Source organism: Pseudopodoces humilis, chromosome 3, assembly GCF_049639895.1.
Source record: "Pseudopodoces humilis isolate 2021_Gansu_Grassland_sample_001 chromosome 3, ASM4963989v1, whole genome shotgun sequence".
Classification (NCBI taxonomy): Eukaryota; Metazoa; Chordata; class Aves; order Passeriformes; family Paridae; genus Pseudopodoces; species Pseudopodoces humilis.
The window spans coordinates 103,143,292-103,158,042 of NC_142202.1; the positions used below are offsets into that span (position 1 = coordinate 103,143,292).

The following is a 14,751-nucleotide window of genomic DNA, read 5'->3' on the forward strand; positions in this document are numbered from 1 at the left end:
AACATTTCTATACCTTATATTCCACAATTTTCTACTTGTAATCATAATTAACTCTTTTATATGATTAAATTGATAACTTGATCAGAATATTTATAACACTACAACTTAGTGTATCACATTTTGGAGAGGGAAAAACAACTTATTCTATCATTTGCAATGCATTTCTAGCACCCACGACTAAAACAAATAATAACTCATTATGTATTATGGTAATTGAAATAATATAAAATAACTTACTGTTATGGAAAGTGTCTCATTCTTGTGATCAAAAACTATATGTCCAGAGCAACCTCGAAGACGTAATAATTGCTCAAAGTGGAGTTTGCATTGCATAGAAAGGCTCCTTCAATCAAGCAAACAAACATGAGGGGAGCAAGTTTTTAAATACATGAAAAAATGACAACAGATTTTCATCAACAGTTCCACATCGTTAAGTATTAAGCCCTCCTTCAATAACAACATTCTCCCAAAATCACCTGCACTCTCAAGTGGGTGACATTACACATAGTGGACAGAATTCTTTTGAAGGAAGGCAACAACAAAATTTTCATGGGTAGTTATAGGATACTAAGGTACTGATGCAAGAAAGAAGGCGTGTACACAGTAATGAAGAAGAAGCTGTCAAATTACAGAATCTGAATCAAGGTCTTCAGCATTTTTCAGTACAGAGCAGAGAAGTGTTTGGCCCACATCAGCACCACTGATTATAATCAATAAAAATGAGTGACAGCCCAGATTATTTCAAGTTCTAGTATGTTGCTGACATTTTACTGACCAAAACCATCACTCAAACAGAACTTCCTTGAATGAAGTCAGCACAGCTGAGGTCTTTGGGATGAAGAAAAATACAGGCTTCACTATCTCACTGCTTTTCCAGCTGTCAGTACAGACTGCCTCTAAACTCTCAGGCATGATAAAATTGAAACTGGGAGCAAGCTTAGGTTAAAAAGATTGTTGTGAACACTGCCTTAATCTCACCTTAGGAATTGCCGATACACTTTGAGCCTTTCTGTCATTACTTCATCCAGCACAGCAATAAATCTCCTTAAATTCTTTACTTTATTGCTTGCATCCTCATATCTTTCCTTTGCATAATGAAATTGCCTGTTTTAATTAACAGAAAGGTTAGGAGTATTATGCATTACATCAAAACCGAGCTATTGTTGTAAATGCTGAAAATCATTTTGATAATCAAAATATTCAAATTAAAACTTTGTTGTGAGGATTTATGTGGAAGCTAAAAGCACCTGATAAGTCAAGTAAGACCCTGTTCACAAATAAAATGTGGACAAAAATTAAATCTTAATTCTACTTTTAATTCTTTTGAAAACAATCTTTCACCAAGGAGAATGAATGACTGTTTTTCCCATGCTCAAAAATATCTGGGGGGAGTGCTTCCTTGAAATACACTGAAGTCAAAACCTCAAGGAGCTGCCAAGCTTGTACATTAGTTACTCAAACTAGAATTACGCTGAATACACAAAAAAGAATTATGCTTAATACAACAAAACAACAGCAAGTTAAATCTGTGTAGTCATAACTGGGATACTTCAAAACACTAAGAGGGTATCTGATTATTGGTAATACCATAAGATGCTGCTTAAAATCACTGCAAGGTATTTCAGGACTCTTAAATCTGTTCAGTACTGGGAGGATCAGCACAACACATTTCTACACCTTCATACATAGCTTAAGTAATAAAAACACACAAAGACATAGTGAGTCAGTAAGAAAACTCTTCTGTCCCCTCTCTTTTCTATCCTACCTAAACTGTTTTAGACAGTAAAGATGACTTACTGGATTATTTCTTCTCTGTTTCCACGGTGACTGCTTTCTGAATTTATCTTCTCTCTCAAGCGATTCATTTCTGCATCAAGACTTTTAACAGTTCTGCTGACCTTGATGCGGTCTGAGAAGATTTGCCTCGCTTTTGCCATTTTTTCCTAAAGGAATGTTTGAAGCTCAAATAATTGTCATATTTTTCAAAAATCTGTTTAGTCTTCACAACAAGTATTTTATGCTACAGAAAAACATGAACTCCAAGCAAGAACAATATTTTTGTGCTCTTTCTGTTTCCATTACAGCAAACCCAGTTAACAATTTTATTGACAACATTTACACATGGGTAGTTACTTCTCAGTGCCAAGAACTGTATCCAAGATTTTTAATACAATCACAGTTATTTAGCTAATGCAGATAAATAAGGAACCAAAATCACCATATTTAAATAGGGCAGTTTTCCAAAAGTCTTTGTGGATGTGATTTCAGAGCTAGTTAATAATGCTTGATTAGGTAAGTCTTCAAAAGATCAGATATGGGGCCTGTACAAGGAAAAACCTACCATCCAAGAAACCAAAACAATATTATTCAATTCAAGTTAGCCACAGATTTTAAGTAATTTTAATCTTCTAATTGCAAAAGACAGAAGAAATGGCTGAACCCTGATTTATCTATCAAGACAGAAATGGTGTCCTATCAGAAAAAATGAGGCCTCGATTCACTTACACAAAATTACTTTACACAGTCAGCATAGGACATAGCTGAGAGAATACTCAGTGTAGCTGAGTATATTAATAAGGTCTGTACATTATACAAGTGGAATGATTTATTACTAAATATTAGAAGAATCATGACCATCTGACTTCAATAGCTAAAAAAAAAAGCCCCCACACACGTACCTCTAATTCCTTTCCTTTGGAAACTAGTAAATCTTTGTGCTTATTTACGCAAGCCACATGTTCTCTCTGCTTGTCTTCATAGTGCTGCAAATGGCGTTTACTGTTCTCCACTTCTGACTCAGCCTGGTTTAATTCAGCCTGTTTGGAACAAATAACGATGTGAGCTGTTTGGGGTAGATTCCTGAGAATTTCTCTAGTGTTTACTGACTTTTCACAGGTTGTTCTAACTTATTTTGCTTTCAGTAACACTGCTTCTAGAGTCTGGGAGCTTTAACAGCAGCTTACAAGAAAGTCTATGCTTAATTCTGATAAGGAATAAATGCATGCAATGATTTTAGGAATTATATCTTGAGGTGATGTTTTCATCTTTAAAAAAAGCTATGTTTTCTCCCGAAGCTCAAAAAACTGTATTTATTTTTTATGCTACATTCTATCTGGAACTTCTGATAACTGTGTGACATCAGCCAGAACTGTATTTCTGTGTGAAAATTCAGTGTCCTGCTATACCTGTAATAAAATCATAGAATCATAGCATAGTTAAGATTAGAATAAACCTTTAAGAACATTAAATATAACTATCAACCCAAACCCACCACCATATACACCACAAACCGCATCCTCCAGTACAATGTAGCCATAATTTTTTGAACACTTCCATAGATGGTGATTCCACTTGCCTGGGAAGTTTATTCCAATGGTTTACAACCCTCTCCATGAAAATTTCTCTCCCCATATCTAAACTGAACTTCCCCTGGTGCAATTTGAAGCCATTTCCCCTCCTGCTGTCACTTGTTACCTGGGAGAAGAGACTGAGCCACACCTCACCACAACCTCCTTTCAGGTGGTTGTAGGGAGTGGCGAGGTCCCCTTTGAGCCTCCTTTCTCCAGACTAAACAGCCCCAGCTCCCTCAGCTGCTCCTCATAGAACTTGAGCTCCAGACCCTTCACCAGCAACCTCTATACTATATAAGTACTGGTACTGTTGAAGTGATAGATCTTTCCAGAGAAGCAAAGAGGTATAAAGAATGATATAAATTAGGACATCATTTCCTTCCTCATTCCTGTCAACTAGATGGCTTAACAAACAAAAATAAAAAACAAACAAACCAAACCAAAAAAAGACAAGAAACAACTCAAAAACCCCACAGCAACAAACAAGAAAACCAACTATCACCAACAATAACAGATGCTCTTACTTTTTTCCAATCCTATCTTTAAATAAAAACTTGCTATCTGCCAACAGTTCATTAAAAAATTGTAGAGCACTTAACAACACATCTGACTTAAAACCTTTTCAGTGAATAGGTTCAGTAGGAATTTCAGTGCTTCTCTTAATTGTGTTCAGTACTCTAAATAACATGCAATAATGCTTCCATATTCTGAATAAATCTCTTTCCACAGAGTGGTTCCTTTAAAATAGATCATATCTCTAGAATTTCCGTATTAGATACACTAGAACTAATACATTTATCTGTTGCTTTGCTGACCTGTCTCCTTAGTCTTTTTGTTTGCTCTTTTCATTTGGGCAGACTACACAGCAATTTACAGTTTAAGTGAGACATACAAGAGATTCCCATAGTGATCTTTTAAGTTTTCTTCAGTTCATCCTTCGACAAGTTTATAGTATAGATGGTCCTGAACTCTTATACCTGTTTTCTGTTTTTAAACCATGAGTTCTTCTTGCCGATCTGAGACTGTCTTCAATTTGCCAATATCAAATTTTGCATATCACCATTCTGTTATTTATCTTAAATCTTGCTATTCTTTGCCATTTCCAGGTGCCTTTTGTAGTCTTGAATAAGTAAAACTGTATACTGGTACCTTCTGTGATTATGTAATTTCATAAAAAGCAACCACTTCATATAGAACTTCAAATGCTATTTTGAGAAATGAACAGTTATGCTTAGCTAAGGTTTCTTAGGAACAAATAAGCAAAAACAACAAATGTGATGCACAAGAAAGGAAAGTAAAGGAAATTGTTTCTCCTTCCTTTTCACTCCATGACTAAAGATATCAAGAAACAAACTCTTTAAACATAAAACACTACAGTGACTACATGTAACAATCAACGTCACCTTCAGAATATCACCAAGCTTATTTTCCAACACGCTCTTAGATGGAATGTTCCATCTCCACTTTCTAGATAGACCTCAAGTACATCAGGCAACTGCAAGTTCTTTTCGCCTGCCTCTCATCTTCTTAACCTCATTCACCTTGACATACAAATGGAACAAATCAAAAATACAATACAAAATTATTGTTACCTTAATCGGGGCAGCAATTTCTTCTACTTGATGAATTTTTTCTTTCACTTCTTCTAATTTTTTTTCAGCTGCTTGGAGAATATTTTTCCGTTCTTCCATTTCTCTGCTTTGTAGCTGCATGTCTTGTTTTACACTCTCCATCCTACTCTTATTTTCTTCAGCTTCTTCTTGCTGTCAAAATGTATTAAAGTTAAGAATAATAAAAGGAGACACATTTGTAAACTACTGTACCAGATTTTTATTTTACTATCAGTATTAAAGTACAGTATTACATGAAGTATTAACTCCAGTAAGAGTAGGAGCAGCTTAATGTAAAAGGAAGAGACTGACAGATCTTGTAGGAGACCACTAAATCAAACTGCAAAATAAAAGTGGAATTTCATATTTATGTGACTGAAAATTAAGAGGATTTTATTTGGGAGTCGTGATGAAAAGACTGAGAAGAACAAGGTAATTTCAACTTCCCTCTGGATCTGTGGTCAATATACATCCAATATACAGTGCAATGCAGGAAGAGTAAGTGGATTGTTGTTATCTCCTACAAACTAACACTGTTCCTAATGAATTATCATCATAAATACTTTTTCATTCAAAAAGACAAATATTGCAAAACCCGAGGGGAAAAAATAAATCAAATCACTCAATTTACAGAAATATTTAAATTATGGCAAGTGTTATGTTCTTCACTATCCAACTTTGCTTATTTCAAAACACTGCCAACATTAAAAGACATTATTCATGTGTTGATTAGACATAATTAAATAATCTATTCTTACTAATATATGGATGTCCGCTGACTGGTGCTCTTCCACGTTTTCAAGATCTGCTATCTCTGCTTTTGCTGTTCGTACTTTTACCTGAGAAGATAAAGAAAATACATGCTCTGGAGCTCAACTAAAGAGAAAAGTTCACATTTGTTCATTTAAGTCATCACAGGAAAGAAGATCCTTGCATTTTTTAGTTTCATTAGTGACTAACAAGAGACACAACTCTTCACACTCACCTGTGGAATTAATTGCCATGAGATATAACTTGTTCTGAAACTCATGCACTTTAATTCATTAAAAGTTATCAGATTTCCATTCAGTTGGACAATTGAATAAAATACTTTTTTTTCTCTCCAAGTATTTATCTTTAGTATTTCAGACCATATGCCTGGGTTTTTGCTGCTTCTTACTTATAATTTACTGAATATAACCTTACATAGTATCTATTAGTTTACTCTGCCTATCTGGAGCACCATTGGCCACCACAAATATATATCCTACCTAGAAGTACCAGAGACCACAGAAAGGAGGCTAACAGCTGTAAAATGGTTTATAAATAAATTAAAATGAAGAAAACTTAAAGAAGAAATATTCAGCATATCAAGATGGGTTAAGAATATACCAGAAGAGCATGAAGATAAACAAGATGCTAGGAATGTACAAGGCTCAACAGAAATAAAGGAGGGAAAAGCATTATATGATGGAAATGTCTTTGTAACAACTTACTACTAGTGTCAAAAAAAGCAGTAGAAATTTGCAAGACTTAACACAAGGGTGGGGAAAGACACCAAACAGAAACAGGAGCATATGCTAGGATTCATGTGGCTTCTATCATTCTGTCCTCATAAGAGCATACGACAAAAATAAAAACCATGAAAGCAAACAACAAAAGTAAGAAGAAAAATTAAAAACTATTAGGGACTCCAAATAGATTGCAGAAGTCAAAATGAAATAGGGGAAGACTAAGGAGTTTCTAAAACCCAACACGGTACCTATTTTTACCTGTAGCTGTTTTTGGTGTCTCCGATGACCATGGAGATGATCTTCATTCTGCCTAATTTCATTTTCAATGGAATGTAAGCGTTGCTGAGATGTTGTCAACTGTGCAATTTTATTTTCAATTTCTTTATCCAAGTGACTTTATAAACAAAGTGATATTGAGATGTTACATACTACACAGATATTATTTGAGACACACACATACAGAAATACACAAATAAAAATTACTTGCATGAAAAGACAAAGGGTAAAAATGCGCTCCTTTTTAACTAGACTACATCACTCCCCATAGCAAAATTGGTAACAGAATGCCTGTAATACTTTGAAAGTTAAGATACTCTCTGAGAGAAATTCATTACATACTGATACGAACAAACTACAGTTAACTGACATATTTAAAACTTTTGAGTTTGTAGAAATAAATTTTAACATTCAATTCAGTTTACACCATCAGCTATGAATACTAAAATTACCTAATATGTCTCTAATAAAATCTGAGCCTCAAAATTAAAGTATGCTATTGTCATGAATTTCCTTGGTGACAGTTCAAGTTTGCAATCTTTGAAGTACATTTCACTTTTTCAACTACCATTTTGAAAGCAATGAGAGAAAAAAACCCTAAAAATGTAATAGGTGAGGGAATTCTCAGAGATATCTACCATGAATGAAGTCAAAGGCCTGAGGAAACACAGATGCAAAGTTTGAAACCAGTAGGAGGATGTGCGCTAACAACTTTGGTTTGAATAGTCAGATCTCCCTTGCAGTAAGCTATAACACCACTGTTCAAATATTGTATTTTTAAAGAAAAAACTTATGACTCCATACTCTTTTTGACCAAGCATAAAAAAGAAGATAGCTAGATTTCCTGGAGTATTGAGCACTGAAAATCCCTACTTGGTGGGCAAGACCTTCATGCCACAAGCTAAAGATAACTAGGTACAAGACAAGTTGTCCCTATCACAGAAAGACACTGATTTTCTAGAATTCTCAAAAAAGGAAGTGTAAATCTCAGAAAGAAAATGGAGACACTAGAGAGTAGTGTACATGCAAACAGACAAATATGCAATTCCACTATTCATGCCAACGAGTGCACTTTTTACAAGCACGTTACAAGATGCTAACCTGATTTCTGCTTCAAGATCTTGACTTAGGAACTTGGGTCTGACAAAATTGGAAGAGTAATACCGTCGTTCAAATACCTGATCACCTTCAGCAGTGAAAGCTTCTTTACAGTTTTTTGGGGGCCGATTGCACTGCATTACTTCACGAGCCCTACGGTTATTCTGAAAAATAAAATGGCCTTATAATACCAGCAGAAAATCAACCATAATTAAAGATAAGAATTTAAAAGTTGTCTAGATATTTTCACCCAGAAATAATTTCAATTCTCAATGAAAAGAAATACAGTAATTAAAGAATGTGAAAATTATCTGTAATGACAATAATCTACTTTTCTTAGTTGAGTAAGACATTTATGTTCTCAAGAACCCACTAAGTTTAATTGGCCATTTATTTGTGAATTCTGTAGTCTAATCAGTCCCTTATAATTCTCCTTAGGGAAAAAAAATCATTAACCAGAAGGTCACTATGCACAGATATACTCGAATGTTAAAAGTAGAATAAACAAAGGAAACAAGCTTCCAAAGCAAGGTATGAAGGACATCAAACAACATTGAATTGAAATTCAGGGAGACATGTTAGTAAAAAAACCCAACACTGGCAGTGCCAGACTAAGTGGTCACAAGTGCCTTTGTCCAAGAAAACCATGTTATCCATTCTGATGTATCCTATTTTACACAGAAAACTTCTTTCAGATTCAGCTGAAATTGTTCAGGTAGGGTTCAAATATAATGATGTTAAGAAAATCCCTGGTTAGTTCAGGCAGAGGGGGAAGAACAATTCCAACATTCCTGCCATGAGAAAAGCCTACAAGGTTCAGATGTTATGTAACCCACTCAGTGACAGCCAAGCTTGATAAACAGTCAGCTTTGCTTCAGACAGAGCATGAACTGCCTCTTTCCAGTAAGAATGTCAGAGGATAAACTGGACAAGAGATTTTGGAGAAAAATAAAATTCACAAAAAGTAAGGATCGTTAGTTCTGCTTACTTAGAGAATACCACACCTTTGTAAAAACATAACACACCTTATTTTCAACTTTGAACATTTTACCTGTAATCTAATCTGTGAGCTCATATCTTCAGTACTAACAGAAAATCAAAAAACAATTAAGATCAGAAATCAGATAGTGCCAGAAAATTTAGTTACCAGCTCTAGATACAACTGGTAGGGTGGGCTGCAAATTTTGGTAACTCCTGGACTACCCAAAACCAGCACATCCTGAACCCACAAATTAACAGAGAGACATGAGATAAAGCCAGCAGTCAAGCTCTATTATACACACATGGACCATTCAGACTGGGAAACTAGAAACTTAGAGGCCCAGAAAGGTAGTGGCAAACAGCCCAGAAACTAACAGGAAAGGTCCTGAAACACATGGGACAGAGAGGAGAGCAAAACTTCCTATACCTCTTTTATCCATTAGAGACACTACCAGTGAAGGTGTCATAAATGCTCCACATGTTTCTTTAAAGATCAAAAGGGAGCATAAAGCCTTACTTTAATCAGCAGGACTGTTTCTATACCCCTCATATCGATCAAGCAATTGGCAACCACTGGGTTATCTATTTCCAATGCTGTCAGAACTGATGGGAATTCTGGATGGTGAACAGCTCTGAAGAAAAGAAAAAAATAGCATTCATAAAACTCATGTGAGATTCTTAAAAAAAAAATTACCAATAGTTCTTTTCAATCATCAAGGCTAAACAACAAAATTCAAAACATACTTACCTCTGACTAGTATCATAAATTTTATTCTGAAATTTATTTACAATTATTTGAGGTCTATGTCCACGTGCATAATATTTTGACATCAGTAACTGAAGAGTTCTTTCATCGCTATGATTATCACAGCAAAACGCCTGAAGTAGGCCTTTTAAACAGGATTCAATAGCCAAGATCAGTTCAGGATCTTTTGGATGAATCAAAGCACCTAAATAAACATAAGAAGCAAGGCTGAAGGTGCTGTGTTCCATGACAAAACATTCAGTAGAGCATTTTTACCACTCAAGGATCTTGTGTTGTTGTATTGCAGGCTTTTTTAAGAGTCTAAAATAAACCTTTCTCACAGGCAGAATAAAAAATTAAGAGGTTGACTAAAAGTTGAAAGACTCTACAACAGACCTGAGAACACTAACATATAATTATGTTATATATGTCTGCCTAGAGACACCTACACATAGTTGGAGGCCTGTGTTTTCTTCCATTAGGGTACCAATTTTATGGCAGCTTAGCAGAAATGCATCAAGGCAAAGATAGCTTATCAACAATTTAATGCTTTAACAATGAAGGCAGTGGAACTGTACTGCAAATTAAACCAACATGAAGATTTCCATTATATCATTTGTCTTCAGCAGCACACGTTTGTACATTCTTACCCTGCAGTAAATGCCGTGTACTTTACATCCAGAATATGCTGAAACCTTTCCTCCCATTCACAAACGGAAAGTATCAGCCATTGTCAGTGCTGAACAGAAGACAGATAAAAGCAGGCCTCCCAAGAAAATCTCAGTTGGGTCTGCCTGACTTGTTCCATACAAAACATCTCAAATTTGACAAACCCTCAAGTCAGCCACTGGACATTTTGAACAAAATCTGTCCAAGATCTGGACAGTGCTATCTACTGAGGAAGAAGCACTCAAAGCACAGTTCTCTGATGCTTTGAGCGTGTGGGGGAGTTGGAGGGATGCACTGGAAGTTTACCACTGTAAAACACCTCAACAAAAACAGCTGGAAAATGAGGAAGGCCAGTAGCTGTTAGTGAGTGCCTGACAGAAGCAAAAGGTAACCTACCAGGATAAAACCTTTAGTCCAAGAAGTACAGAAGAAAAAAGCTCTTTAAAGAACAAAGTTTCCCTGAAAGACCACTATTGCACATTAGCAGCCATACAAAAATATCCTATGAGAAAATATGTTTTAGGAATTATTATTACCTAAAGGTCCAAGAGGTTTCTTTCTAAAGCGTCCTTGTTTATGGGCTACTTCAAGTGCTTCAAGAAATGCTGGTACATGTGGTCCAAATCTTTTCAAAGTGTTTGTTTTACTGTCTTTCAGGTCTCTCAACTGTTTCTGCTGGGCATCCAGTGCTTGTTGCACTTCACTTCTTTCTCTCCTAAGATAACAGATTTTTTTCAGTAGTTATAGAGCTTAAAGTGCACTAAAATAATTATATAGCCTTGTTTTTCAATTACTAATAGCACTGTGTATCAAGATGTCAGTAGTTCAGTGTAAAGCTATGTACACACATGCAATATTTTATGGCTTCAAGAAACATGAGGAAAAAAAAGCAAGAGAGAAAATTACTATGTTGCAACAGTTCTACAAGACTTATTTCTAACAAATTATAATAAATTTATTTTATTTCTAATTATATGCTTCAATTTCACTGTCTTCAAAGATCTTCAACAAAACACACAGTAAGCATTTTTTACAATAATTGATAAGAGGCATTTAAACTAATACACCAGGTGCAATAAGGAACAATTCTCAAATCCTTTAATGACATTGCCATAATCCCCTCTGGTAATCATTGCTCAAGTTCATGTTTCCAAATTAAAGCCAGAGTGCTTTGTTTTTTTCTGTTTTGGTTATGGGCTAAAATAATATTTGAACCACTCTGCCTCAAAGACTCTGTGAGTCTGCCTTAAGTATAGAAGTAGTAATTACTCCTAAGTGTATCTATTCTCTTGTAATGTGAAAAAAACCTGGAGCCTAACACCTCAGGGATCACAGGTACCTAAGAAGGGATACATAAAAAAGGGTTTTTCTCTAACTTGAAACAGAGGCAAACAATTACATTCAAAAAGCATAACTTACCTGAGTCTAGAATGTTCTTCCCTACACTTAGATATAGCCTGCTGAAACTGATCCACCTGCTGATCAATCATTATTTCTTCATCATGGTATGCCTTTAACTGTTCCCTTAGGTATGCAATTCTCCTTTGTCTTTCCAATTTCTCAGGCTCTGAAACCTGATTAGCACTAGAAAAGAACATACATCCATATTTTAAAACCGTACTGATGCTTTACAAGTGACATGAATTACTTGTAGCATACAGAAGATTTAATCATCAGTTACATTTAAGATTCTGCTAACTTGCAGGATCTACGTAGCAATAATGCCAATTTTAAATATTTTTTTAAAATTTCTAATAACATGTAACTCCCCCTAGCTACATTCCTATTGCGTTTAGTTTAAGACGTATTTGTTTTGCATTATCGTGGAAGCGAGAGTATCTATCATCACCAAAAACAAAACAAAACAACCCCAAAACAAACAAACAAACCCCACAAACAAGCAAACAAACAATAAAGAAGCCACTTTTGCTACCCAACTGCCTCTTCTTTTGACATTCTAGTCAAAATCTCAGTATGTAAAGAAGCAGGATCAGAAAAATCCAGGTATTTAACTGGACCCTCCTAAAGACTAAATAAATATTTTCTATTACTGCAGATTTTCTCATTAATCAGAAAAGCTTTCTTCTTTACAACCTAGATCTTAATAAACATACAACATAATTACTGTATCTGTATTTACCAGCTTTTCAGTTCTTCAATTCGTTTACATAGCTGTGTACTGTCTTTTTCCAGACGTTTTAACTCTGTTTTGGAACGATTACAAATGATCTATCAAGGAAATAGGATACAGTAGTTTAAGAAATAGAAATAATTTCTGAAGGAACTACAGTTTTGAGTAAATACTGAACTGCACCAAACCAGACAAACATAACTTGATTTTCAAAAATTACATTTATGTATTGATTTTGATCTAAGCTTAACACTGTTTAGTAACTATGTAAAGACACAAATACCAGGACCCCCAAACAGACACTACTTGCCAGGCAGGCAGAAACTGCACCTTCTCTGAACTCCACTAAGGACTCAAGAAGCAAAGACACAGGTGCAGAATTACAGATGGGTAAAGCATGGACAAGTCTAAAGCTTTAAATTGACATGAACTTTGAAAGAATTTTTTTTGCCTACCTCAGTTTCATTGACTGCTTTTCTTTTTGCCTGCACTTCAGCCTTCAAAGAAATATACTGAGGATGAAGGGCTTGTGCTTCTTCACTCACTGTTATCAATTTGTCTTGTATTGCTTTGTACTTTTTTTCTGCTTCATTCACTTTTGCCTTTGGTGAAAAAACAACAAAACAAGTAGTAATGGAACAAAATTTTCTTCAAAATCCTCTTAATGTTACAGGACAAATATCTCTCAAAAGGATCCATCTGACACCTCTCAATTGCTTGAGTTTTGTTGGGTTTAAAAAAACAAAGCAAGTCATTGCCACTATGGATATGCTATGATGAAAACTCATAAATGTTCATTCTTGGGAAATGAACAGACTACCAAATCTGTCATGCAGACAGCTTTTTTTCTATCTCAAATTTTACTCAAACACAGAACTCTTAATACAGCAAGGTCAAGTACCATGATATCAAAAGAAAACAAACAGTGTCTAGACAATGTTCCTTCATCAATACATAGACATGAAAGCAAAAATGCCTCAACTGTGAAACTAACACTTTTTAAAAGAAAGAAAAAAAATAAAAACATTTTTTAAAAAGGAAATTACGTGCTAACAGAGAAGGTTTAGAGGAGTATTTATAGACTGAAATGTTTTGGGGCTATTCAGCCTAGAGAAGTGGAGGTTGCATGAAGACCTCATAGCAGCCTTTCAGTATCTGAAGGGGGGCCTACAAAGAAGCTGGAGAGGGGCTTTTCATTATGTGTTGATACAACAAGGAAAAATTGGTTTAAACTGCAAGAGGGGAAATTTAGGTTAGACATATGGAATGAATTCTTTACTGTGGGGATAACGAGGCACTGGCACAGGCTGCCCAGAGAAGCTGTGGATGCCCCATCCCTGGAAGTGTTCAGTGCCAGGTGGGATGGGGCTTTGAGCAGTGTGACCCAGTGGAAGATGTCTCTGCCCATGGCAGGGAGGGTGGAACTGGATGATCTTTAAGGTCTCTTCCCACCCAAACTATTCTATGATTCTGGATTCAAAATAATGATGCCCATTTATCTGCACAAAATGTGTTTCATATGCAAATGATAATGACAATTGAATGAAATGATAATGACAATTGAATGAAATGATAATGAAATGACAAAATTATTCTTTCTTGCCACGTACAGAAGTCATAAGAACCATCCCAAAGTTTCCATAGCTCCACTGAAATCACTGATCATTTCTAAAGTTAGTGATACTCAAGAAAACCTTCACGACCGATTTCTGATTTGGGGGGTGACCACAGGTAGAGTGATATATGGTTTAGACCATATATGTACCTGGCATTCTTCTACCTTCTGAAGGAACTCTGTATTTCCTTCTTCAGCTCTGATGCCTTCTTTGAGCAGCTCTATTTCTTTTTCCATCTCACTCACCTAAAGAGAAGTCTATATTAGCATATCCACAGCAGACTGGGAATGAAGCACATTTCACATAAACAAACATATTTTATCAAGACATTTACCACTGCCCACGCCATTTGATGTTTCAAATCTTTGAGACGACTTTGCATGTCATTCACAAATGCAATGCTTTTGAAAATTTCCTTCTTTTCCAAGTAAAGCTTCTTAAGTTCTTCAAGACGCTTAAAAAAGAAAACAGGGATTCAATCATGACTGCAAAAAGCTGTGATATAATATAAAATTTTGGAAAGATTTAGGTTTTTTGAAATTTAATGTCACTGAGAACTAATAAATCCAAAACTATGCAGTTTAACTCCTGTACTTCCTTCACTGCTTATATCTGTCCTAATAATTAATTTAACTTTTACATACCTCTTCCCCTTGTTCTATCTGAACACGGGTATTTTTTTTAGTTTTCCCAATAAATGAATAATCTTCTTTCATTTGTTCCAGCTGAGTTGCCTTCATAAAAAACTAAAAAGGAATAAAAAGATGCAGATGTGAGATCAG

General features: G+C 35.3%; 1 protein-coding gene across 6 annotated transcripts in view; it reads right to left on the minus strand.

Annotated features, from left to right (window-relative positions):
• Positions 1-14,751, minus strand: part of SMC6 (structural maintenance of chromosomes 6) — a 39,202-nt gene that overhangs the window by 6,166 nt on the left and 18,285 nt on the right. For all 6 annotated transcript variants that reach the window (XM_088053474.1, XM_014251384.2, XM_005521928.3 and 3 more), the window contains exons 9-25: positions 14,614-14,715; positions 14,304-14,423; positions 14,119-14,214; positions 12,809-12,955; positions 12,363-12,451; positions 11,642-11,806; positions 10,759-10,937; positions 9,557-9,758; positions 9,326-9,440; positions 7,831-7,991; positions 6,712-6,847; positions 5,719-5,799; positions 4,943-5,113; positions 2,679-2,816; positions 1,798-1,943; positions 979-1,104; positions 238-343 (exon numbers count right to left, since the gene is read on the minus strand). In XM_088053474.1, coding sequence (XP_087909600.1) covers positions 238-343; positions 979-1,104; positions 1,798-1,943; positions 2,679-2,816; positions 4,943-5,113; positions 5,719-5,799; positions 6,712-6,847; positions 7,831-7,991; positions 9,326-9,440; positions 9,557-9,758; positions 10,759-10,937; positions 11,642-11,806; positions 12,363-12,451; positions 12,809-12,955; positions 14,119-14,214; positions 14,304-14,423; positions 14,614-14,715 — 2,280 coding nt within the window. The remainder of the gene's footprint in view (positions 1-237; positions 344-978; positions 1,105-1,797; positions 1,944-2,678; positions 2,817-4,942; positions 5,114-5,718; positions 5,800-6,711; positions 6,848-7,830; positions 7,992-9,325; positions 9,441-9,556; positions 9,759-10,758; positions 10,938-11,641; positions 11,807-12,362; positions 12,452-12,808; positions 12,956-14,118; positions 14,215-14,303; positions 14,424-14,613; positions 14,716-14,751) is intronic.